Genomic DNA, 26,378 nt, shown 5'->3' on the forward strand with positions numbered 1-26,378 from the left:
GTGGAACGTAACAAAGCACAAATACGTTGCGGCTCCAAGTAAACTTTTCACTTATATGTATGTATATATTTATTTATGTATTTATTCATATATTCATTTATGTATTCATGTATTTATTTATTCATGTATTCATGAACTTATTCATTTATACATTTATTCATGTATTCATTTATCTAGCTATTTATTTATTATTTATTTATTCAAAATGTTTTATTTATTTATAACAGTAACTAGAGTGTGGGGCCCCCCTCCGCAGAATACTTCTCCATGTATTATATCCTTAAGACGCCTCTCGTTTATGTCCGCAAGAGGGCGGTGTTGTTTCTCTTGTGATCACGTTTGCGCTTTTATTATAGCCACCAACGTTTGAGCGTTTATTATAACCACCAAGTGGCGCACAAAACTCGCTTTGGTGTGTTTGCTTGAAAAGAGAGTGATGTTGACAGTCACACAATCAACACAAATATATTCACAAGCCATCCATCTGTCTCTAAAGGAAGTGCTTCAACGGGGTCAACTCCGTTCATGAATTTCTTTGTATATAGAATATTGCTTAATAATAATGAGTTGTTGTTTTTTGCGAATGAGTTGTAAAATACAATATATTGACTGACAGCTGCTTGACCTTACTTCTGTCCTAAGATTGGACACTTTATTAGGTACCCCTAACAGATTAATTCAAACTCAGCCGTATTTTACAGTTACCGACTCAGCCTTTATATTGAGACCAAAGTGATGGCTATCTTAATTGAATTCCTCTATTTTAAGCAATTTTATAGACGCGTTTTTTGCTCGCAACTTGGGATGTGTGCGCACGCTGAAAAAAAGTGAGAGTGATGCACGTCTCCCCACCATTGCACGCTGGCGACAGACGATCATTGAAGCTAGTGACAATAATGCCACCGCGCTGACAGGCAGCCTCGCCCTGTCACGGTCGTCCCCGCCCGGCTATTACGCACCTGTGAGCCAGCCTCACCTTCCTGCTGTTCCTTTACGCACGCAACTGTGACTCCACTCCAGTCACATTGGTGCGCGCCTTGTACGCGCAGCTCCCCGGCCATGCAAACGTCGCATATGTGCTGAGTGGAGCGGAAAAGCGTGTTGTGCATTCAACTCCAAAACCTTTCAAGGGTGCACTTCACACGTTAGAACGACTTCTCTTCACTCACTTTGATGGGGACTTCGACATTAAGCAGGGAAAATGCCTGTGATGAAGGGATTACTAGCGCCGCAGAACACCTTTTTGGACACTATAGCGACGCGCTTTGATGGCACTCGTAAGTTCCCCCTTTTAATTGCATTTAAACGTGTTTCAGCATGTTCAAGATGATATCTTGTGACTTTTGGAATGTTATTCGATTATCCTGGCTGGGGTAATATAATAACATACTGGCTGGGACTACTATGTTAACGTGGTTAGGACTTGAGTGGTGACTTATTGTGGGGGTTTGCCAGCGTTTTAGTGTTGTCGCCATATATATCCTCAAATGATATTTGTTTAAAAAAAAAATCTTTTTTCTCTTTAATATTTGTCAATTTTTACAAGAGTTGACGCAAATATTTCATCCAAAAATACAGGAGCCTATATTTAAGTATTACTTTTTAAACAATAATATGAAAGGTTTTTAGTAATGCAAGTCATTTATTTACCTGACTCTAGTGCAGTCCACTTAGGTGCACTTCCCACTCGATGATGGTGTGAATGTGAGTGTGAATGGTTGTCTGTCACTATGAGTGCCCCGGCTCATGCGATTGACTGGCAACCAGTCTGTCTTTCATCTCCGTCCAGCTTGAATAAACAAACGATGGATGGATGGACGGTCCCTGAATAACTTCATACTCGACAGGACTGCAGTTTGACCCTCCAAAAGTATTTTGCTACATCCAGCATTGAGTGTCGTGAATCTATTCAGGGTACAATGAGAAAACATGATGGCACTGAAAAGTGAAATATTAGATTCAGAAAGCTTGATGGTGGACATAAACATTGTTTGAGATCAGCACCGCGGACAGCAACACAAAGCACCCAACAAATGAATGCGACTCCTGGTATTCTTTATATAAGATGACAGTTGCTAAACATGATATAACAAATATTCAGAAATATCCTAAATGCAGTTATATGAAATAAAAACATGTCACAGCAAATTCCAAGTTGCCCCACTTGACCCCACCTATACCTCTATGTATTCTCACCATGATTTCTCCCTCCCACACTCTGCAATGGCTATACTGTACATGTAGCGCCATTACTTTTCTTACACTGGGGAATTGTTCTTGGTACCTAGAGCACATTAGTCTGTCAAGTTTTGTCCTTGAACGGGAAGGAAGGAAAATAACATTGGGCAAGCTGACTTTACCGGAAGCCCAATCAGGCCCAAACCAACATGATACATGGATGCTAGTCTTTAATTGTTATATGTATGTCATACTAATGGATAGTTTCTGAAATTTAGTGGCTTGCATATAAAATGTGTTTGGTGTAATGGAACCGGTGGAGACAATATTTTTACCACAAACTGTCATTACAATTATATTGAGAGCTGTGAAGCGACACTGATCGCTCAGTGAAATAACGCTGATGAAGGCTGATGCTGAAATTTAGAAACTGTGTGAATGGGCGAGACACTTTAATTACCACTATTTTCGATTCCTTGCGGGATGCTTTTGTGAAGAGGATCACAGCTGAGTTGATCACAAATCAAAAGAACATTAGTCCACCACTTCATGCATTCATCATCATCAAGAAATATAGTCACTGGCAGAGCTAGGATTTTTTTTTTAACCTCCCCAAATTCTACAAACAAAATGCCAGGAAAATATCCAAAACTGGTGGTGCAAGGATATTTCAAGGGGAGGCCAATGCCCCCCGCAGCCTCCCCTTTAGCTCCGCCACTGGATACAGTATCAAGTATACTTTTTTATTTTCATACTCATTAATAATATTTGATCAAATATGCTTTTCCCTCAAAGAAATTGCTTTTCCACCTTTGACACTACATTGTCCTGGCAAACGTTACCTTTGAGTCCATTAATTAGCTGTATGTACTGCTCTTGGGTACCTGAGGGGACAGAAATCAACTCCAGGCGTAGCATTATTTCTGATAGCGTAATGATTGGACTCGTCCTCTTGCCCCTAAAAATCCTCTCGATGAAAGACGGTGAGAAGCAAACCTTTTACTGCTAATAACCTTATGGCACGCCACGGCTGTCACAAATCCATATACCATTAAACGCCACTAATTATCGGAGATAGCGCTAAAATGCACATTGCCGGTGTGAAATAATCCTAAACGGAAGCCGTTAGGATGCAAATGTAAGTAAATGTCAGGCCGTAGGAATTATTGCTTTTCCGCAAAACCCAATTGCTTCTCCACGTGTCAGCGTCGGCAATGGCATCAGCGGAGACGACCTGCTGCGAAGCAATAATGTCATTCAGTGGGGAGACGGAGTCCATATTAGACCCCCCTCCGGCCAAATCCAGCTGACACTTTGTTGTAATCGAGGCTTGAATAAAGTCTCCTGGAGTGTGCCTGGCGTGTGCGTGCGCCACACCGGACCGCTTGTTGAGATCTTTATTTGATCACTCGGAGTCCCGCTCCCTCTTTCCTTGATAATTACGAGCAAAAAAAAGGCTTCAGAGAGCAGCGTGTTGCACGTTTACACTGAAGGCTGCTGCGTTTATGCGCCAACAACAGAGAGATGAAGTCGCCGAGGACCGAATAAGAAAGCGAGATCAGCACTTTGCTTTCGTGCGTCATAGGAAGTGGCTGTGAACGAACTGGAAAGCTCATTTGTCTCTGTCTTTGAACAGAAGGCCACAGAAGAACAAGTTGAACTCTCCCATGATGAACTTTTCTTCAATGCGGCAACTCTAATGAAGTTGTTAATAAGATTCTGCGAGGATTCCATCTCATTTTCTAATGACCACTCCTTCCATCCCTCAGATCAACGCAGAAAAACTCATCAGGGTATTTCGGACAATAAAGGAAATTATCTCCCTCAGATCCTTTTGTCTGAGATTGAGGTGTTGCTGTCCCGACCTTATGACCTGCACTCCAAAAAAAAAAGTGTGAGCTCATTACTCAGTGTGAAATTTAATCCGTTTTTTTTTTTTAATGAACTAGTGGACCTTATCAGTATTTTCACAAGGTTGTCCATGGTCTGTGATGTCACTGTGGTGTACCCCCCCCCCCTCCCTTTTTTTTTTTGTTTGTGCTACAATTGGATGAAGCCAAATTGTAGGAAGGTAGATCCAAAGTCGGAAGTAATGAGTGTAGTTATGAGCCAGCGAGGGCGTAATCAATCATCGTCGACTGTAGTGCTGCAATTGAGCCGGCCGTTCCCATTTTCTCCCAATCCCACATAACACTGAGCCTGGAATGGCGGATGGAATGGAGGTCCGTTTGAGCTTCAGACTCATTACCGCAGAGCACTATGTAAGGCTATCCTGACCTCATTCTTGAATTTGTTACCGTCATCAAACATTTATCTTATCAAGTGGTAAAGTGATATTGGAGATTGGGAGATTGAAATTCATTATTAAGCATCGTCTATATTTAAATATTTATGGGTGGAAGAGGTATAATTATAAATTTCTTTTTCTGGGATTGCCACATTGCCATACGGTCAGGTGGATTTCCAATAATAATATAATCGCTAATGATATACCAAACTATCGTAGTGTCCTCACTGTAAGGTCAGCAATTATTAGTGTCCATTTAAGATAGACAAACTTCGGAATGAGAGTCGCTGCGGGCACGGTGGTCTTGTTAAAGTGCCTAATTAGCAAGATTCCACCCTGAATCACCATGTCTAATGATCTGTCCGTAACCATCGGCAAACGCGGGTATCACCGGCGGAATTCTGGGGCGACTGGCACATTTTTAGCCTCAATTAATTGCTGACAGAAAACGACTTGAGCGGCCTCAGAAATTCTGCCAATGATTTTCGGCTGCCTTATTTTTTTTGTAATCATTTCATTCGATTGTGTTGAAATGAGTTGAGGAGCTTTAAGTAGTGCTTTGACGCCATGTGCTCCTGTAGGTTTAATAATGAATAGGGTAGCGACCACTAAAGCCGTCTAGCGTCAACCTCGCTTGTCAAGTTATTCCTCGCCGGTAACTTTTGGCAGCTCGAGGATGACATTTTTTTTTTTTTTTTCCTGGCTACAATATGTATTACTTTCTGAGCGGCCGTCATGAATTCTCGCAGAAGAGCGAGAAGAAGTTCTCATCCGTCACTCGGCTGTTCCCAAAGCCTCCACGCTGCATCCTGGTCTTTCATTATTGCTCCTCTCAAAGCTTCATCTCTCTCAACCTTTGCTCCCCCTTCACGTCAAAGCTCCCCTCGCCCTCATCCGTCTGTCCCTCCTTTACTCCTCCGGCCTTGAGTGCTCTCCTCGTCCTCATCGTCCATCTTTTGCTCACGTATGACTTCTTCTTTCTAACCATTCTTGTGCTTTAAATAGATGGAGTTACTTTATATGCTGAAGTAGGAGTGGCCTAATGTCCATAATAGCCAAGACAAGATAAATGTGGAACCTTCCTGTAGCGACACCGCCATTAGTTTGGAGAAGTTTCCCCGGCCAACAACTCGTAAATATAATGGTGGATCCTTTTGGGCTGTTTCACTTTATTTATATATTGCATCATTTGAGCTGATAATTGAAAGTATCGCTCAAAAAAGCCTCCCTTGTTCTTTCCTCCTTCCTTTCTCATTTCTGCTTCCATCTTGACTTTCTTTGCCTGTCCTGTGGGGCTCCCCTCAACAGCTGTCAGGCACTATTGTGAGCCTGATAGGAAATGATATATGGGCTTCCACATAGGAACAATTAGGTTAAAGAAATTCAGAGTGAAGGGGCAGAGAGGGAGGGAGGGAGGGAAATTGGAGATGATGAAGAGGCTGGAAAAGGGGAGGGGAGTCAAAACAAAGTCTGGTAAAGAGATGATTCAGGTCTTTTCTAAGTGAGAGGAAGTGGTCAAAGCAAATGATCTCAGGTGGAAGGAAGGAAGGAAATAAATGAGAAGGTGGCAACGCTCCAACGCTAGAGAGAAAATGAAGAGTAATTAGGCGGAGAGATACAAAACTCTAGGAAGGAGGAGTTACATCGGGGCCTTTCGAGTCCGGCGGTCCTTTTGGACTTTGCTTACCACTGACGGACGGGCCTGAGGGGCCTCACGACTGACAGCTGCTCCCAATGCAGCGGGCGCCTTTGACCATCTGTCTGGCCTGCCCGCGTATTGTTGCTGACAACACATTGGCGCTGTGGGCATCCCCTTCTCTGGATTTCATTCATTTAGAAAGAATCTATTTTTTTTTGTATTCGCCATGAGGCGGTGCAGGTGTACCTAATTGTGTGACCGGTGAGTTTATTAAAGCAGGCCTTAGCAATATTTCTCATTTGTAAACAAGGCCGCCATCTTAACCTTTATTGCAACATATGAAAGGCCCGCTCGCCTAATCGTGACATCAATTCATGTTTTGATAGAGTTCCCACAAGCGTGTCGAGTATTTGATGGAAAATAACCTCATGAGGGACGCCGCCGTATCCCAGGCTTTTTGTTCTCCACTTGCAATATACCCTCACCTAATCTGAGTGGAAGTGCTTTCCTTCAACAAAGCCTGACGTGCAACATAAAACGATTAAATAGCAGTGCTGTTGTGGGGAAGGAGGGGGGGGGGGGCAGAAAAATGAAATTACTCATGCAGAAAATAGAGTTTTGTAATGAAATTATGAGAACAAGTCATTTTGCAGGATGACTCGTGCCATGAATATTATCAGCCGGTGTGAACACTTGTCTTGTTTCATAGCATTGAATTGTTGACTGGAGAATATGAGAATATTTAACACACTCTGTCTTTCCCTCCCCAGACAGTAATTTCATTCTGGCCAACGCTCAAGTGTCCAAAGGCTTCCCCATCGTCTACTGCTCGGATGGCTTCTGTGAGCTCACAGGCTTCTCCAGGGCCGAGGTCATGCAAAAGAGTTGCGCCTGTAAATTCCTCTACGGCCCAGAGACCAGCGAAAGTATCATCAACAGTATCGACGATGCTCTGGAGGGTCGCAAGGAGTTTAAGGATGAGATCATGTTTTATAGTAAGACAGGTAAGATGTGAGGTTTCATTTTGGGAGAACATTTCTTGTCCAGTTTTGTTTTTAGCTCGCACTAAAACCGTAAATGCGAACTTGGCTAATTATGGCTAAAGAAAATGAGCTAATGCAACTGACTTTGGAGTTCGTATCTACTTGTCACGTGGTTGTGCCCCTCACTGGGTCTAATAAAAAAAAATGTAGTCGGCAATTGAATCAACAATCCGTCACGGTGTCACATGACCTTAAAAGGCACATTTAGCAGATGGTGTTGCAAATTATGTGCAGTCACAGTTCTACTAATGCCGTCACAGATGTGCTTCTGCTAAGTCCTGCTTTGTTTTGCTTTTACAGTCACATTCTAAAATATGAACTATTTTTTATATCCAACTTTGTCATGTTTAAAAAAAAAATGTCATTCCAAATTGAGCATTCGTTGTTTAATTTGTCACTTTACGACACGGTTCCTCTTTTTTTTTTTATACTGCTTTTGTCGTCTCAGCTTGAAAACAAAACATCAGCTAATTGTTATGCAGACGACACCCCGCTGTTCACACCGCTACAACTCGCCTACCCGAGGATTCCAAGATTGTTGTCTTCGGCTATCCCCAAAATATCTGACGAAAAGGTGTGACACCGGTTTGACTCCTGAGCCAACTGTCCGCAAAAAAACGTTGTGTAAAATGTTTCCCTAAGTGCACAATTGCATTCAGACTCACGCGCACTGGCTGAGTTATCAGCAGGCGAGCAAGTGTGAGTGTGAGCAGGCGTGATGGGAGGAAACTCCATGGGAGATTCTCTTCATTTGCATTTCATTCCTATGCCTTGAGAAGACAAAAAAAAAAAAAAAAGTTTGGTGCCTTGTGTGGATCACATAGAACTAGCACAAGAAGTTTCAAAGTCCTGTAAATGATCTTTTCTGTGATGATTTAACATTGAGCACAGATTTCACAAAGCTACAGATGCTGACCTGGCTTTCCTCTAAAAGCAATCTATTTAGCAAGAGACGCGCTTCTCTCATGGGAGCATGTTAATAAGACCTTTTCTTTTTGTTTTACAGCGGTGCTCTTCTGGTGCCTGTTGGACATTGTACCGATTAAGAACGAAAAGGGGGACGTGGTGCTCTTTCTGGCCTCGTTCAAGGACATCACTGATATTAAAGCCAAAAGCATTCAAGAAGACAAGAAAGAAGGTCAGTGAATGCACGGAGGTGTTTATTTTTTTTTTATCATCCAAGAGGTGCAGACACCAGAGGAGGTAATAACTCCCTAACCTACCCAGGAAGTGCATTTTTGTGGGGGAGAAGAAAAACTGTAATATAATAATTTTTGCCTTTCCCTCTATTGACCTTGATCCATTTAGAAGGAAATACATTTTTGGCCAAAGTTATCTTTCACCTCAAAAGGATGACACGAATGACATTGAGCTGAACTTAGTCGGAGTCGGTCATCAAGTGTGTGTTTACGTGTGTGTTTGTTCCTCGCCTGCATAACTCATTACTGTAAATAAGGAAGAGCGGGAAGCATCAACCCAAAGCAAATTTCTTTTTTTGCTTACATAATAAAAAGCTTTTCAACTTAAAATGAAAGTGGCTTCTATAGCATGCCGCTACAAACAGGCCCACATTGTAATTCCTACGGGTTAGAAGACACAAACTTGAACTTCCTTCATTTGGACTTTCCCTCCATCGTTAATCCACACTCGCCTCGATCACATATCCATATGCTTCCAGCTTTTATGTGTTCCTACAACACCTACGGATCTCCCTTCCCCCCTTACATGAATGGTTCTACCAGCAAAGGGAGATTCATTAGGTCTAAAAATAAAGCATTTCTCCGTCTCCGCGCTCCTGCCGTGTCCCGTCCCCCAAGGCGATGCCGCTTTATGGATGGGCCCCTGTCTGTTCCCCTCATCTGGGGGTCTGCCGGCACTCACTGGAACCACGGCAGGCGCTTTTCCAAAGGACACTCAAAATCGGTTAGCGCTTCGGTTCTTCACTCGGGCTTTGTTATTGCCTTCATCTGCCCTCCAGCCAATCTGGACTTAGTCCTTTTGCAGTAGGTTGAGAGCACGCCGGCCGGCAATAACGCTGGCTCCATTATCCAAGTTCCACTCTCAACACATCTCTCCAGTACAATCTATCACACCAAAGCGCTTCAGTCGCCAAAACAATCCAGGATTTATTTATTTTTTTTGTTCTGATAATGTCTCCCACTTTCATCTATTTCAGTGTCTGTCACAAGGATGCAATTTTTGTCCTAACATCATTCACACTGAGTTGAGTTAGCACTCATTTTCATGAATCCAATGAATTGCGTGATTTTTTTGACACTTCAATCTGTGTTTGCAGAGCGACGGCGAGGCAGAATCAGAACAAGCTCTCCGTTCGGCTCTGCTCGGATGCGGAGCAGCACGGTGCTCTACCACGTCTCCGGGCACCTCCACAGTAGGAAGAAGAGCAAAATTAAGCTCAACAAGGTATATCATCACACAGACCATGTGGTGGTATCATAAAATTGATTTTATTTCTGCATGGGTTCTATGCAGAATGTGTTTGGCGACCCTCCCGCCCTGCCAGAGTACAAGGTAGCAGACGCCAAAAAGTCCAAATTCATCCTGCTGCATTACAGCACCTGCAAGGCCGGCTGGGACTGGCTGATCCTGCTCGCCACTTTCTACGTGGCCGTGACCGTGCCGTACAACGTGTGTTTCATCGGCGACGACGACGACCTCACCCGCAGCACGACCGTCAGCGACATCGCCGTGGAGATTCTCTTTATCCTGGGTGGGTTGCTTTCGGCCGGTGTTTTTAATAGCCTGCTCTTTTGACGTCAATATTTTTGCCCAGATATCGTTTTCAATTTCCGCACCACCTACGTCAGCAAGTCAGGCCAAGTGATCTTTGACGCTCGGCAGATTTGCTTTCATTACCTGACCACCTGGTTCATCATCGACCTGGTGGCCGCCTTGCCCTTTGACCTGCTCTATGCCTTCAAAGTCAGTGTGGTGAGTGTTTTTTTTTTTTTGCTCAACCCCTATTGCTGACAATAACAGAACAAAATCAATATAGTTCCGTGGTTTCTAAAATTAAGCGACAATAGATTTTATCCAAACCTGATGATGGATGATATCTTGTGAATCGGAAAGCACAGCTGACATTCCTCCACAGCAGCTTCGCATAGATCGTTCCCATTGCTGCTCGGCTGCCTCTTTGATTCTATCTATTGATTGCGCATATCGAGCCTTTCAATTGTATTTTATTGCATCATTAAAACTTTTTCTGCACGACTTGACTCGAACGCAAGACACCCTTAAGGAGACTACGGTGCGAGGGGAAGCGCAGCGGTGGAGCAATTAGGTGGAGCTGCACAACTTGACCCTCGCCGACTGATGCTTTGCTTTACGATGCTGTTTACTTTCACTAACAGGATCCTCTGTGTCGTAAGGTCCACCATAACGTCGCCTCATTAACACGGAGATGTAAAATCGGCTCACGCTTTATTAGATACAAGTCTACAAGACAAAGTACAACGAGATGCGACTCATCTGTTCCAGTACCCCCCCAAAAAAACTAGAAATGTATTTTCTAAATTTACACTTCATTAAAACACACAGTAATGACATTATTAAATAGAGTTGAAAAAAATGAAACATTTTTCTGTTTCAATCCAACACATTGTGTTGCTCCTGGTATGTATACATTGGCCACAAGGGGGCAGTATAGTACAGTGTATATACAGTACACATCTCTTTTAGTGTATATTATTCAACCAAAAACATTTTTTTGACATGTCTAACAATGGAGGAAAAGAGTGTGCACACTGACACGCTGCCCCAAGGCAAAGGTCCTCTGTTTGGTTCCAGATTCTATTAATGGAAATACCACACAGTCCCAGTAGATCGCAATTAGGTTCAAGCCCCCTCGGCCCTGAGGCCCAGTGCTGCAGGGGAGGGCAAGAAATGGCCTGTAATTGCTGAAATGTCCTCAAAAAAGTTGTTGATTTCGTATACACAATCCATCAGCAATTGCTGATTCAACCTGTTCAATTAAGAGCGTACCTGCATATTGTGCTGCGTATGTAAAATAATTGAAAACAAACAAGACTGCTCATGTTACAGCTCATCGGGGGGGGGGGGGGGGGAACAAAAACACATTGCTGCTGGCAGGAAGAAAATAAATAAGCGTTGTTGTCAAGATGACACCCCTGCGCACAGAACACAGAGGAATGACGAGCGAGAGTGAAATTGAGATGAAGGCAGGAATAGCTGATGGAGAAATGCACAATGTATGGATGCACCTTACTGGCGCAAGGAGAGAGATCCTCCGTCCTCTCACCATAGGTGGGATGCAGGGTGATGATAGATGGCGGCGAGAAGATGAAGCTGCTCCCTAAGGCCTGGAAGGAGGCTTCATTACCCCTCCATCCTGCAGCTCTCCTCTATTTCTCACAGAAAGAGTGTATGTGTGTGTGTGTGTGTGTGTGTGTGTGTGTGTGTGTGTGTGTGTGTGTGTGTGTGTGTGTTGAAACAAAGCAGCTCGGATAAGAAGTGACCACACATTTTTCTTCTTAATATTGTTCACATGCCATCAGCATGGATTTCTCTTCCATGTGTCCTTCCTCACTGTCCCTAGTTGCAACATTACACGAGTATACACAGTACTTCCATAGCATTTATGTCCCAGTTTTTCATACTCCCTAGTTGGGCTCCCATATGCGCAAATATAGTTGGAACATACGCTACGTCCTCAGTGGATGCTAACCTATCATCCTTGTCCTACATCCCTGCTAAATAATAGCTAGCTGCCTCACATGATCGTCGACGACTTCTAAACGGGAGGTCCGACTCCATCTCACGTGGTTTTGTCTTTTTCGCCAGGTGTCCGTGGTGCACTTGTTGAAAACGGTGCGCCTGCTGCGTTTGCTTCGCCTCCTCCAAAAAATGGACCGCTACTCCCATCACAGCACCGTGGTCCTGACCCTGCTTATGTCCATGTTCGCCTTGTTGGCTCATTGGATGGCCTGCATCTGGTACATCATCGGTAAAATGGAAATGGAGGCCAACGCCTACAACTGGGATATTGGTGAGCAATATTAAATTCATAAATATAATAGAGAAATTGAACAGCATGTATGTTTTTCCTGTCAGGTTTGCATTTAAAATACTGTAAAGTAGGCTACCTATAAATATGTGCAAGAGAAGCATCTACATTTAGATGATGATGAATCATCGTTTTTATCGATTCGGGCGTTTGTGCAGACAGGTGATTGTGAGAGAGCGGTGTGATTCGGCTGATAATTAATGAGTCAAGCCGAGGCTTTCCCCTCAGTACGCGGGTCCCTCATATAATGAGACCCCCTGGGCTGATCTCCGGTCAGTATCGATGAAGTGCGCCGCTCGCAATTACCTCTCGCTGTTGTCCTCACAAGCCGTTCCGGGTCAGCATTGACCGGGCCATGAGAATGACGCCGATTCCTCTTGACCAATTACTGCGTCTCAGTGTCATAAAATACAAGGAGGCAGGATTAATGCGTTGTATCCTAATTATGTATTTTTGATGCCGTGCGTGCGTTGAAGTCGGGCAGCTGTGAGGGGCTTCTATCCAATTACCATTCATCAGTGTCTGCGCTAGACTCTCCAGGGATCAGCTGCATGTCTCCACTCTGGCTTGACCAGGGATTAGTTCTGCTTCCAAAGCATCTGATATGCTTCTGTTGAATCCATTGTTCTAGATTTGGCCAAGGAGCTCACCGCCATGTCCTCCTCCATAACAACTGAATATTGATATCAATATGTACGTAATATAACCAGGTTGGCTTCACGAGCTGGCGAAGCGTCTGGAGTCGCCGTATTACCCCGTGGGAAGCGTGAACAACACCGGCAGCGGGCCGGCCATCCGCAGCGTCTACGTGGCCTCGCTCTACTTCACCCTCAGCAGCCTCACCAGCGTGGGCTTCGGAAACGTGTCGGCCAACACTGACATCGAGAAGATCTTTTCCATTTGCGTCATGCTTATAGGAGGTATGCGGAAATAATTCCACACAATTTTGCAGGCTCATTAATCAACTCGATTTAATTGGGTCAGTCTGATCCACTTTCTGCTCGTCGAACCAGCGTTTGCATTTGGGGGGGGCAAAGAAAGGTAACCGTGGCGGGGTTTTCCCCCGTGGTCATTCCAACCTCACGCCTGCAAAAATGTTAAATGTTCTTGAACACCCGGAGGCTTCCACGCTCACTTTTACATACGCGCGCTGCAGCACTCGGGGCGGCGCTGTGTCAATCGTAGCAATTTGGGACAAATGTTCTTGAGGATCCGGAGGTGATATGCAAAAAAAAAAATAGATGCAAATGTAAACCAACTCTTTGCTGTTCCGAAAAAAAAAAATGCAACAGAAAATGTGTTTTCTTCTTCCAGCGTTAATGCACGCATTGGTCTTTGGCAATGTGACAGCCATAATCCAGAGGATGTACTCCCGCTGGTCCCAGTATCACACCAGGACCAAAGACCTCAAGGACTTTATACGAGTGCATCATCTGCCGCACAGCCTGAAGCAGCGAATGCTGGAGTATTTTCAGACAACCTGGTCAGTCAACAACGGCATCGACTGTAATGAGGTACAAACGAGGTCCCCTCTCTAGATCTTCAAAAATTGTTATCTTCAAGCCTGAGTGTCCTTCCAGAGGTTATTGTAGGACATTTTATGGGGCAAAATGAATGGTGAGACACAATGTCTCATTCCAACCTTGAGCAAAGAGTGAGGGAGGCAGCGTAATAGCGGCTCTTGCCTCCAGGCTGCAAATGGCTGTGTGAGACAGCTGTCACCATCGCGCAGCGACGCCGAGATGGAGCGATGCTGATGAATCTCAGACAGATGAATTAAAGATGAGCGTCTTGATTACAGTCGGCTAGGCCCTGATGGCTCATTGATCAGTCTTATGTGTTGCCGAGCTCCAGATTTTAGTCCTGACAAGGGAGGAGACAGGCGGCAAATACGTTTAGCTTTTTTTTTTAAGATATATCAGACGGCATTGTTTTGAATTCAATTTGATCGCTTTTCTGTGTGTAGTTGTGATTCATTCATGAACCGCGTGGACGAACGCTCTTACTACTACATCTACTGCTTCTTAATCATCATGATAATGATGTAGAGAGAATATTAAAATTCTCCTTGGGTCCTATGAAAGGCGCTATAGATCGAAGCTATTATTACTCCTCGTAAATCCAGTGATTTATTTCACGTAATTAAGCACACTGTAATATAAATCAACAAAATAAGAATTGTGGCATTAATAATAATAATAATAATAATAAATGAAAAATGAATTGAAAAATGCACTCCAACTTTTATGTCTCGTGGTCTTCCCAGCTGCTGAAGGACTTCCCGGATGAGCTCCGCTCCGACATCACCATGCACCTCAACAAGGAGATCCTGGAGCTGTCCCTCTTCGCCTCGGCCAGCAGGGGCTGCCTGCGCTCTCTGTCGCTCCACATCAAGACCACCTTCTGCGCTCCTGGAGAGTACCTCCTCCGAGAGGGCGATGCCCTGCAGGCCATCTTCTTTGTGTGCTCCGGCAGCATGGAGGTCTTGAAGGACGGCATGGTGTTGGCAATTCTTGGTGAGATTTACCGTATATAACCTATGAGTCCTTCCGTGCCTTTATTAGGACTTAGAAAGGGAAAGTGCAGCATCAGCAGCCTTGACAATGAGAGAGCTTCACTGTTGGTTCCTTGCAAATGAGCCCATTGTTTAGAAAAGGCCGCCACAAAATCGCATTGAGTAAGATTTAACACCGAAACACCTAAAAGCATTTACAAACAAACACCGAAAGACATTCAAAAGCAAAACAGAGAGAACCAAGATAGCGACGTTAAAACAACTTACATTGACAACAGTCTGGTTAGCTTTACATAACTCTTTGCAGAAAGGAGTTAGCAATAGAATGGCAACTTCTTAATGAGCTGAAAACTTTGGGCAAAAATGCAATTCTGCAAAAGTGTATTTATACAGCAAAGTAATTATTATAATGGTGTGTTTTTATCAAAAGCATTTTTAGAGGTTTTAATGAGAGGAAAACAAACTGTAAGATGCATTAAAAAGAGTAATGTGGCACCTTCAAAGACACAAAATGAACTGTTCCAATTCATCATGATTTTTTTTTATTATTATTACTTTACTCACTTGGCTATAGTTTATAATCTGCTTTTTTGTTTGGTTTTTTTCAACCATGATTCATTACCAATAACATTCATGTAAGATGCTTTTTTTTCCCAGGGTAAAGTGGTGTAATTTTACAAAATGTCTCAAGTCACAGAACCAATCTGAATCATAATCCAAACCAACCTGATTCCCAGGAGGAGATTTTCCATCCACAAACATCTGCTTGAAACGACATCTCGCCTTGAATCGATAATGATATTGTTTATTATGCGTGACGTGTGCGTTTATTCCCTGCAAGTTAATTGTGGCGGAGCAAAGTCAATTAAGGACACAACTTAGAAAGCCTCAAGAGAGTAAAAAGTGGAGAAAGAGGTTTCAGCACAATGAAACAGCAATGCATTGGATTTGATTTTGGAACGGAACCTCACACAATGTCCCCAATTCTGATGTGTGAGCAGGTAAAGGCGACCTGATTGGAGCCAACCTGTCCTTAGACGACCGAGTCATCAAAACCAACGCGGACGTGAAAGCGCTGACCTACTGCGACCTGCAGTGTATTAATTTAAAGGGTCTCTATGAGGTGCTGGACCTCTACCCGGAGTACTCGCATCACTTTGTGCAGGACATTCAGCAGGATCTCACTTACAACCTGAGGGAGGGACAAGAAACACACGTGAGTCATACATGGAGTTTGAGTGAAACGTTGAATCGCAATGTTGATAGCACAAGATTGAATTGAGTCTTTTGGAGTGGATTGATTAACCAATAAGAGGTGTGTGTGTGTGTGTGTGTGTGTGTGTGTGTGTGTGTGTGTGTGTGTGTGTGTGTGTGTGTGTGTGTGTGTGTGTGTGCCAGGATTTTAGCCCAGATTGTGTTGCTTGTTTATCGATGAGGGTTGATTGCTCCTTTTAAGGCACTTTTCCCCTCTCTGGCTGTCTTCCAGGTGAAGGCCAAACTGTCCACTGCAGCTCTTGACTCTCAGGTACCTTCATGACAATCAATCTTTTACATCCAGATGTTGATTGAGGGCCATGATTCAAAAGATTATTCTCAGCGTATGCAGCCTGGAATGCTTTCATACAGGATATGAAACGTTTCATTCTTGACCAATTGCTGATGATGGGAAATGTGATGGAGGGTCAATTAGGCTGCACCTTCACTTGATATAACCGTCAGATTATTTATTTATTTATACACACCAACAAAATCAATCCAGCATTCTTGAACTTTGTACTGTTTGTATTTTTTTTTTTTTCTCCGAGAGTTGGGTCGATCGATATTGGCGCCTTTACCCTAACCCCTATCAGGCTTCATCGCAATGTTGTACAATACTTTCGCCTTGCTCAAAATATCAACATTTATTTTGATATGTACACATCTTTGAAAGTACTGTAAACAATCCATTCTTGTTTCCCTCCGCTCCCAGTCAGGTGTGAAAAGGAATGGGCGACTCGTTCAGGGTTGCGCGCCTCTCGCCGAGACCCAGCGGGGACATGACAAGGACGCGAGGCAAGATGATGATTGTCTGTCATCGGAGCACAACAGGGCAGTGACCCTCAGGGCCGCCGCTGGGTCATCTCCAGAGGACCGACCCAATCACGGAAGCGCAGGACGCAACTCAGAAAAGTCTCGGAGCCAGGATATTACACTGGTTACTTTGGATCCTTCCGACTTGAGCCCCAGGTGAGTTGGATAGTTTTACACTGAGTAGGACGCTCCCACATTACATTATTACATCTCTGTACAGGGTAGTGGATGGAACAGAGGACAACGAAGGGACAGAAAGTCTGCTGCCCTTCCCAGGTTTCTCTTCCAAGCGTGGTTGCCATGACAACGATCCCACCAGTGCCTCAGCATCCACCACAGGTGCTAGCAACACATCTCATTCTCGTTCACAGTCAAGTGAAAATGCTTACTTGCCTTGGCTTGTTTAGCTATGATTAATGTGACTTTGCAACATTTCTGGCTGCCAGATGCTGGACTGAGTTGAACCGCTCCATTTTATGTCACAGAAACGCCACACATCAGCACGGCGAAATTAGCTGCAAAAGCCGAGGAGACCAGAGGACAACTCCGACATCTCAACCAACAGGCGAGTGTGTGCGCGAGCGAGTGTGTGTTACACAAGCGTGAAAAAAGTTCCAGACATAAAGGGGACGCTGAGATCTCCAGTGAGTGCTAACAGCCGACGCTTGCGATGATGCCATTTGAATCATTTCCAAAATGTGTAAGCATGTCGATAAACCTTCAACCTTTGCCTTTTAGCACGGCACTTGCATACATCTCCCCGAAGGTTAATTCTTTGGGGTTATAACTGTGATGACAATGCATGGCCTAACATGATCCCCTGTGTTCTGCATAATAGAAAACACGATGCGCGAGTCCTCAGAGAAGCCCGGGTCAATAGCAGCTTGAATAATTGCACAATAATGACGAGAAGGAGCTTGCAAAGCATTCAATGACCCGAGGTCAAACATTTTGCCGAGGACTCACATCACTTATACGGCAGCAGAATGTACTGACATCTTGATAGTGTTTTTGCTTGCCGCCGCACGGCCGACCACCTCCCACAATTCTTCTGTGAGGTGGTAAAGCAGAACTGCCACCGTATTGACGGCGTGTCAAATTGGCCTGTCGCTCTCACCATTTCTATTTTTATCCAAGCCCGAGTTTGGACTAGCCCGCTACTATCGGTGCAGCAGAGTGTGCTAGCATTTAAACGTGTTCTTCAGTCGCTCAGTCTAAACATGCAGCCTATGCGGGTGTACCTAATGCTGTGGCCAGTGAGCGGTTTGTCGTCTCCCACCTGCCGTAGCGGCAATGCTGCTGGGAGGGCTGGTGTTCTCTCGCCGGTTGCTGGTATGCATGATTGACCTGATGAATGGCAACGAGTGCGCCAACCGGCACTGGCAGATGGCACGTCGGCATGCTTTCATGGCCCTCTGTCCACATGCCCACCCCCCACGCATGGATGGATGGATGGATGAATTGACAGACAATGCATTGATGGATTGAGTGATAGCACGTGTTGTTTATTTTGCTTTGTTTATTGGAAGGTGCTAAACCTAGGCAGGGAAGTAGCAGACCTTGGCCAGGTGATGAAGCGAATGGCCCAGCTCATGGAGACCCTGATGTCATCCGGGCCCCAAGCAACAGTGGCGTGCCCCACACAATGCTCCCCGGGCCAGCGCATTCACCCGGCCCACACTTGCACTCCTCCGTGCTACCCTTCCCCGCCCTCGTCTCAGACTCCCTCCATCTGGACGGACACGCCCCCCTCTCGGCTCCCGGCGCCCTCGTGGCACAGACCCCGGGACCTCCAACTGGGGTACGCCCCCGGTCCCTTTCAAAGGCAATCCTCCTCCATCATCGCAGAGGCACACCTGACTTCCTCGCCCTTCGGCTCACCGGAGACTCACCGATGCAAAGACGGGCTTTCTACCTCTATCAGGTCAAGGGTACACGGTCCACCTCCGCAGGACGGGAGTGACGCCAGCCCTCATCGGAGCTACGGGCGCTCCCCTCCCTGTGGACTCGTGGAGCTCTACCAGAACCAAAGTAAGAGTTTGTAGCAGGCCCGCATCTGGCAACCGCTGGCCTTTCTTTCCGTAGACATGACTGGGAATGATCACATGGTTTTTGCAGGGATGCAAGGTCACTCTTGCTTTAGAGACACAATGAAAACACGCATGAAAACAAATTGGTTGTGTTAGCGTTAGCTTTTTTGCATTTTGCTGTTTATTAGGACAGGGATTAAAGGTTAAAGGCAAATAACCAATCCCCTCCCTACCTCCTTCCCTCACTCCTTCCTTTCCTTTCTTTTCCTTTCCTTCTGCCACCCGACTACCCCCTGAGGCACCTTCCCATTTGAAAGCAATTTGAAAGCAATAGACACACAGTAGGAGTCTTTCTACCCATGCAATTTATTATCGGACTCCGAGGTTTGATACCTTTTTCAGGGCCAAAAAGATGCAGGTATGAAAACGTTAAGGCTAGAAAAAAAAAATTCCTCTGAGGAGCCATTCACGATGAGAAGTCTTTCGTGGAGGTTGGTCATCCCCACTTAACTGTTTGCTGAAGCCTCCTACCTACCTCTCACTGCTCTTTCCCAAGGACCAGCCCTGATTGCTCCCGGTTATCCAACACGTCGGTGGGATGAGGAACAAAAGGTTAGACATATTGCGCTCTTTCCGACTGGTCCTCGGGGAGCGAGGGGGGTCGGGTTGGGGGGTGCTGGCTACGCTTGGCTCGGAGCAACTCTGGGGCTGCTGTCGTCTGTCACACTAAGTAGGCTCCGCTTCTCCCTCTCGGGCTCTTTTCCAATATTTCCCCATCACCGGTTCTCGGTCCCCCTTCCGTGGTCTCTCTGTGCATGCTAGTCCGAGCACTTTTTTAAGTAGTTGCTGTAGACGCACATTAACATGCCGCATGTCCCAGCTCGCCATTTATCCTTCTATTTAAATGAAAACACTGTTTTAATAACCAAACTTGACATTTACTGATGCATATTTATTGATGTGGGTTCATTTTTTGAAACAGCCAGGTAATTTAAAGCCTAAAGGCATCAGATGCATACCTGTTGTGGGGGGATGGGGCGGGGCGGGTCACGGGTAGACCGATAACAAATTGGTTAGGCTGTTTCCCTGATGCTCATCAAGGCTTTTTGGCTCTGACATTTGTGAAGAACGAAGGCAATATTCCCACAGAAATGCACAATATTGAAGACTTTTATATTTATATGAATGTATCAAAACAAAATGTATTTTTATATCTTAAAGAATGCAAGATGTTATTAGGATACGAGGTAGTGCCAGTTTTGTCGGGCGGCACAGGCGGGGATCACAAATCGGAAAAAGTTCCTGACTGGTTTCTGTTGATTCGCGTTCATGTTGTATTGAGATCCCTTGCACATGGAATGTACTGGAATAAATCATTTTATCCTCCCTTCAGATTTTGATATTAGATCCGAGAATTGTTATGCTAATAAATGACTAACATGACTGTTAGGTCAGGGTCATTCTTTTTAAGTTTTCATCCAAAGTTGCTCTTCTTCTTTCCTAGGAGTTTCTATCAACTATTTCCATAGTAACATGGTATCATTTTCCCTCCCTACAGTGAACTTCTCTTTTATTCACCATTTCTCATGATATCACTCAGTCCTGCTTTGTACTCAACCTGCTTTTTTTTTCCCCATTCAACTGAAAAGGTCAGTTAGATTTGGCTAACACGAATGCAGAATGATGTAAGTACAATCAACTTGAATCTATTTCACTTTTTCGATTCCGACAAGGCATTTTAATTCAAAATAAAAGAGCCTCTTCAGTGGTGAGAATTTCTTACTGTTCATTTCTTTTCACAATGTTGAAATGTACCAGCTGTGGTGCGGATGTGAAAAATATTATTTGTGGCCCTCATCCACGCTAATCTTGTGGTTGTGTGTACACCCACACTGATTACTTGAATGTTTTACCGTTTGTGTGCGAGATGCCGTCTGCTGTGTTTGCATTCCAGACAAAGGAAAGGACGTGAATGGAGCTCACACGACACTTGTGTGTTTGATAAATGACTCTGAGCTGCTCCCATGTGGGCTATGGTACAAACGCTACCGCCGCAAAAGGTGGCAGAACGATAGGTACGTCACAAGCCGGAGATGAATGGTGGCTTCCTTTCTGTGTTCCATCAAGTGAAGCTTCTGGCGGCGTCTCCTTCTCCTTGAAAGGGAAGTGCCATGTTGTTGTTTTTTTTACCACTAGTTTGCAGGATTGCAATTAATTGATCCTTCATTGTGTTTCTGCTGGAGTGCTGTAGCAAGCCCATTGGGCAGATATTGGCATACCTTGATGTCCATTTTAAGGTTTATAAACTACGCCCTCTGCTGTTCACATCTGTTTATGGAAGGAAAATTGAACAAATATATACTTTTTACTGCCTAAATGTATTAACAATTTCATCTTTGGGTGAGAGCTGATAGTCTTTTATTAAAATTAGGAGTTCCATCTAAAATCCTTAAAACAGGAGCAAATATTGTAAACGTTTTACCAAAATGTAGATAATGATAGATTAGTATTATATACATTTTATGGACAAATATGCATTATGCAGCTACAACATCCAAAGTGCAGAAGTAATACAAGAAACGTGTCTTAGCACTTTTGTCCCCACTCTGCTTAGATTCTACACACTAAGCAAACACCTGCTAAATCCATTATCACCATTTATCAGGCTAATTAGGGCGACACGAGCTGCTCAAAATGCCACTGCTGCGTGGGATGCCGCGTGCAGGGTCGCAAGACGAGGTCTCCCGCACCCGTCTGGGCGCCGACTTGATCCGATGGTGTGCCACGTCCATCCTTCACAGCCTCCACACACAATTGAGACTGCCGATGTAGCAACTGGCCACTCAGCTGGAAAGAAACAAAACCTTGCAGACCTGAAAGTCATCTCAAGAGGTTATAAAAATCTTGGCTCCTGCTTCACCTTTATGAACGTCCACTGGAGCCTTTCGCTGATTGGCCGCCAACACTGAGAGAGGACCACCTGGTCTCCGACGGCGTCCATACACCAAGCCCCCGCGGGACCCCATCGCACTTCCCCGTCGGAGTTGAGGTCACAATGCTGCAATAACCTGCAGGTTATCTTTGTGGCCTGTGTCTTTCTTGCAGTGTGTGAGGGAGACTGTTGCCATGGTTACCTGCCTGCCTGTGCCACTGCACGGCGCTAGGATCATGGCCCCTTGACCCGGATGGTGGTCGATGCAGCCACCGACTGCGACGTTGTACAGCTTTGAAAAGACAGCGACTCAAATCCAGTATTTGACTAAGTAAGTATTTTTCGAAATATTTTCTGCCATCGAACTAAACTGTGTGTTGCCATATTACCTCGCCCGAGAATCCTGATCTATCCTGCGGAATGTAAAGTTGGGGATGGATCGTCGTCAGGTACCAGTGGAAGTCCCTACATCCCAAAGTCATCTTCAACTGCTGGCGCTCGGTAATATTCGGCCTCTCAGACTTCACGTAATAAAGCACATTTTTGTACATTTTGTACGGGCGTACTCCGATATAACTCGACACACACACACCTGCCTAATAAAATGAGCCAGCGTGTCCCGCCTGTAGAAAATATTGCGGTATGCGTCCATCCACGTGTCAGCTATGCGGATCTTGTTCCTCTCAAGCTGCTCCTGGTCTTGGAAACGGGAAGTGGGGCGGGGGAGGCGGTGGTCTAGGTGGGCCACTCGGGAGCAAGGAACCACCTCCATTGAGCCACCGCACGACCACACCTTGGATAGCATTAGCAATAACAGCAGGATTAGGTTTCCTTTTCCTGTTGGATTCTCATTTGAAAGAATGTGAATAACAATCTTTTGCTTCACAAGCCACATTTCCCTAAAATGGGGTCAAATGGTCAAGTCATATTCTCTTGTTATTTTGATCTCTGGTGGAAAGCAAAACATTCCAAGATCATTACTTGAACACAACATTCTCAACAACTTGGCTAAAGGCAAGTGGATCACCCAAGCGCAGTGAAAAACCATTTGCACATGATTCATATTTCTTTGCGCTGGATTTCAAATAAAAACGAACCCTGATTGACAGCTCAATCTGTTCCCCTCCCCACAGTAGAATCCCAGGATCAAAGGCTCCCACTTTCTGGAAGAAATGTCTGTCCACGGCCAGAACTCCACCTCCTAATGCTGGACTCCTATTGCAGTCAGAATCACAACAGGTTGAAGTAATCACAGCACAGAGGATTGAGAAAAACATTCCTCTGTTGTGTTAAAACGTCGGAACAACGGAATTTCAACTTTGGGCTGTAGTCATGACACAGAAAGGCCATAACAGGCTGTAAACTCACAGTACAGGTTCAATCGCCAAGTCCGAGTCCCCGTCCACCAGTTGCGGTTTGGATTCCCAGGAAAAGTCCAGATTCCAGTCGAAAATCCCCCACACTGGCCACCGGGTGGCGTTGTACTTGAAAGTCTCCCAGTGGATCACATCCATGATGGGGGAAACGATTCTGGTCCTGCAAAAAAAAACATCACATCCATGACGTGCGTGTCTGGGTCGAATAACACTCTGTCTTTTATTAGTCCTGTCTCTGGTTTACATATGCTTGAAATATTTCTTTCATGTGGTAGAATGATAGCGACAAAAGATGTGGAGCAAAACAAAAATTCAGACTATCCATTTCCCGACCAAAGAGAGCTGCCTAATTGGAGGCCTAATTGGAGCCACACCACGAGAGCTGCACCCCCTGCTACGGAATTACATCCTACTAGCATGTACTACTGTGCTCTTTGTCTACTGGTGGTGGGAGGGGGGGTATTTTTTTCTTCTTTTTATTATTAGGTGGGCTCTTACCTGTCCTGGGCCACCCTCTCCAGGAGTGGTTCCAGCCAGCCGTTGTGGCATTCAACGTGTGAGTCCATGAACACCAGAACCTCCCCCGAAGCTATGGATGCACCCAGGTTACGGCACCCTCCGACCCCGAGGCGCTTTGTGCTGCGAATCAAACGTACCCCATCCAGGTGGGACACATATTCACTGAGCTGAGTCTTCAAGTTATCTGCAGAAAAAGAAAGATATGTTATGATGGATAAATGAATACATGATAGAGAATGCATAAGAATATATGGACTGCCGCCATACTATGATTTCTGTTCCCGATGTCATCCTATAGGCACTCTTACCATGTGTACTGAGGTCGTCCACTAGGAGGAGCTCCATCAGGAAGGCACTGGGCGCCGTGTTGATGACGCTGTGCAATGTGCGTAAAAGTGTGGACCAAGCCTCATCGTGAAAGCAGATGACCACGCTGGCAGAAGGCAATGATTCACTGTACTGTTCGCCAAAGCACCTATCACAAAAACAATCCATCTCACACTTAATAACGTATCCACACCGAAGTAGTCCATGCGTAAAAGTGATTTTGTTTATGTGCCCGACTCACTTAGGATGTCGCGCCTCAGGCAGTGAGCGATACGCTGAGATCTGGTCGTCTTCTTCATCCTGCTCTGCTTCTTCCACGCGACCGGACAGAAATTCTTTCCTCGACGCGGGCAAGAGCATCTTGTAATTCCCATTCTTATGCCGCAGGTCTTTTGCGTTCTGCGTGGACGCCACAAACAAAAGTTGGTCCTCCTTAAGCGAGTTGATGGGGACGAACTCGGGTACCAGCTCCAATTCTGCGTCTCCGATCAGCTCCAAATCGTCCGGTGGATCCGGGGGCCGCTGGAAGGGGTGGCGTGGGGCGCCAGAAAGTGTCTGGTGGGAGCGTCGGTGTTCTTCTTCGTGGAAAAGGTCAGAAACTATCAACAGAAGCAAAGTGACTCCAAGAAGCAAGAACCAGAAACACAGCATCCTCCGGTGTCTGCCCCACAGCCCCATGTTGCAGAGAGGCTCCCAAAAACTTAGCCCAGTTCAAGTCTCACTTCCATGCTTGCGTTTAATCTATCCAAAAAAGTCATCCACTGCACCATGAGCCCACCGACCACATTTGAATCCATTAGACTGGACGAGCAGGTTGCCCGGAGCACCAACAACTCCCATTACTGTGGAGTGGATGGATCGCCTGTCATCGTGCACACCCCGCGGTCCTAAAGCCTGCACCGCCCTCGATTGGCTCCTCCAATTACCCAAGCCGTTCCACGCGTTTGGCTCCTCCAATTACCCAAGCCGTCAAAAAAAAAAGTCAATTGCATAGAATTGTCCAAAAATGTACATTTTTATATTTATTTGTGCGATCAGATAAGGTTGCACTCACACCCCTCACTCAAATGGGTAAGCTCAAATTCATCCATGATCCTTGGCAGAAGACTCAAGACTGTGAATCATTTTTGAGAGCAGAATTTTTACGAGCCTGTCTTGAAAATAGTCGACATAACTGAACAATGACAAAATCAAGCCACCCAGTTGTCTGTTTGACACTCTTGCGTTGGTGCTGTTCGCAGGCTGCAGGCCATCTGTCAAAGTCGGAAAACAGCAGCGGTCGGGTCCAGTTTGGATCTCATGGGTCCGTCTTGGCAGTTTGAGAGTTCATCTGGATGAAGGATAAGACGATGGAAAATCAAGTTTTCCCAGCAGGTTGCTTTAGAGTTACAGCACTGCAGTAAAAATATTTTTATGAGATTTTTGTTAAAGCATTTTTAACCACTTACTGCACACACATTGAATTAAATGGTGTTTTTTTTTAAGTACACATCTGCAAACACAGTATATTTATTGCCCCTCCTCTACTCGAGATGACAGGGCAGTCATGTTTGTGATTACAGCAGTGAGATGAGGACATCTGAGAAACACGAACCGGGTCAAATAGGAGTTCATTTGTGTGTGTTAACCAGCAATCTGCGCTAATGTAGCACGTCAGGGTTATTGTTCTTTGCAAGAGCTTTTCTCAGAGAAGGAGCAAATGAGCTAGGTGGAGAAGAAAGACAAGGCGGACCCAAATGAGAGGCCTACGTGGAGGAAAAGAGAAGGAAGGGGGTCAGCCCAGGTCAGTTGCTTGTGTTCTGGTGGGAACATGTTCAGTCATAGGGCAAATGGGGATAAAATAAGATCATGCGTTTCCAGAAGCAAACACTTCCATATGTCGTCTTGTAAGCCAAGATACACTTGAGGAGAAGGCTTCCTCCCACCACAGAGACACACACACACGGGAGGAATGTATCTGCATTCCACTTCCCCATTAAAAATTACTGCATGTGCTCAGTGAGACATTTTTTTATTTGTGAACCTTACACAAAGACTCTAAAATTGTACATATGATTTCAACAGAATAATGAAATGATGCATTGTGTCATAAAATAATCAAAGGGGGGGGACATGAATATAAGATTTGAATTTGGGCTGTTTTATCTGCTGAATAAAATTATTTGATTATTGCTTGTATGTATGTCATGTTCTGTTTTTCTCCCAGGGCTCCACGGTTGCTCATTTCCCCCGAAAAGAGTCCACATGAGACCACCGTTGTTAGACAGTGTGACCACTAGAGGACGCAGGAGCACATTAACTGCACTTAAAACCCAGGTACTATTGGAGGAAGGAGCTTGTTTAAAGAAACAACAAACTTCGATTACACACTAACCGTGTCGATTGGATTTTTGAAAGACACAAATCCGTCACCCT

At 45.0% G+C, this 26,378-nt stretch overlaps 2 protein-coding genes across 3 annotated transcripts in view; one reads left to right on the forward strand and one right to left on the reverse strand.

Annotated features, from left to right (window-relative positions):
• kcnh8 (potassium voltage-gated channel, subfamily H (eag-related), member 8) overlaps positions 1–19,856 on the forward strand; it is a 34,835-nt gene extending 14,979 nt beyond the window's left edge. Inside the window, exons 8-22 of the mRNA XM_085900481.1 lie at positions 6,875–7,108; positions 8,154–8,285; positions 9,444–9,571; positions 9,641–9,878; positions 9,942–10,099; positions 11,972–12,176; positions 12,905–13,114; positions 13,509–13,708; positions 14,461–14,710; positions 15,711–15,925; positions 16,196–16,234; positions 16,679–16,935; positions 17,000–17,118; positions 17,265–17,344; positions 18,309–19,856. Of these exons, the coding sequence (XP_085756607.1) occupies positions 6,979–7,108; positions 8,154–8,285; positions 9,444–9,571; positions 9,641–9,878; positions 9,942–10,099; positions 11,972–12,176; positions 12,905–13,114; positions 13,509–13,708; positions 14,461–14,710; positions 15,711–15,925; positions 16,196–16,234; positions 16,679–16,935; positions 17,000–17,118; positions 17,265–17,344; positions 18,309–18,824 (2,877 nt within the window). The 5' untranslated portion in view covers positions 6,875–6,978 and the 3' untranslated portion in view covers positions 18,825–19,856. The remainder of the gene's footprint in view (positions 1–6,874; positions 7,109–8,153; positions 8,286–9,443; positions 9,572–9,640; positions 9,879–9,941; positions 10,100–11,971; positions 12,177–12,904; positions 13,115–13,508; positions 13,709–14,460; positions 14,711–15,710; positions 15,926–16,195; positions 16,235–16,678; positions 16,936–16,999; positions 17,119–17,264; positions 17,345–18,308) is intronic.
• A 1,359-nt stretch (positions 19,857–21,215) lies between these two features.
• Positions 21,216–24,796, reverse strand: LOC147040822 (polypeptide N-acetylgalactosaminyltransferase 15-like). 2 transcript variants are annotated; one of them, XM_085900491.1, is made up of 10 exons: positions 24,205–24,796; positions 23,945–24,111; positions 23,616–23,820; positions 23,110–23,277; positions 22,839–22,956; positions 22,334–22,534; positions 22,131–22,262; positions 21,944–22,033; positions 21,730–21,867; positions 21,216–21,656 (listed from the first exon to the last, which is right to left on the reverse strand). In XM_085900491.1, exons 1-10 carry the CDS (start codon positions 24,639–24,641, stop codon positions 21,480–21,482), a joined length of 1,833 nt encoding a protein of 610 aa, XP_085756617.1. In that variant the 5' UTR covers positions 24,642–24,796; the 3' UTR covers positions 21,216–21,479. The 2 variants fall into 2 exon arrangements, with proteins under 2 accessions (XP_085756617.1, XP_085756618.1); XM_085900492.1 differs by lacking the exon at positions 21,216–21,656 and having other exon boundaries at positions 21,740–21,867; positions 21,944–22,050.
• Positions 24,797–26,378: the final 1,582 nt, after the last annotated feature.

This window comes from Syngnathus leptorhynchus, chromosome 20 (genome assembly GCF_054491065.1).
Source record: "Syngnathus leptorhynchus isolate UIUO chromosome 20, UIUO_Slep, whole genome shotgun sequence".
Lineage (NCBI taxonomy): Eukaryota > Metazoa > Chordata > Actinopteri > Syngnathiformes > Syngnathidae > Syngnathus > Syngnathus leptorhynchus.

What these genes read in the sequence shown, in the direction of transcription:
- LOC147040822 (XM_085900491.1), bottom strand. Translation starts at nt 24,641, where the DNA reads ATGGGGCTGTGGGGCAGACACCGGAGGATGCTGTGTTTCTGGTTCTTG. An exon ending in CCTGAGGCGCGACATCCTAA is followed by an intron (nt 24,112 to 24,204) that starts GTGAGTCGGGCA and finishes TTTTTGTGATAG; the next exon opens with GTGCTTTGGCGAACAGTACA. An exon ending in AGATTGAGCTGTCAATCAGG is followed by an intron (nt 22,535 to 22,838) that starts GTTCGTTTTTAT and finishes ATGCTATCCAAG; the next exon opens with GTGTGGTCGTGCGGTGGCTC.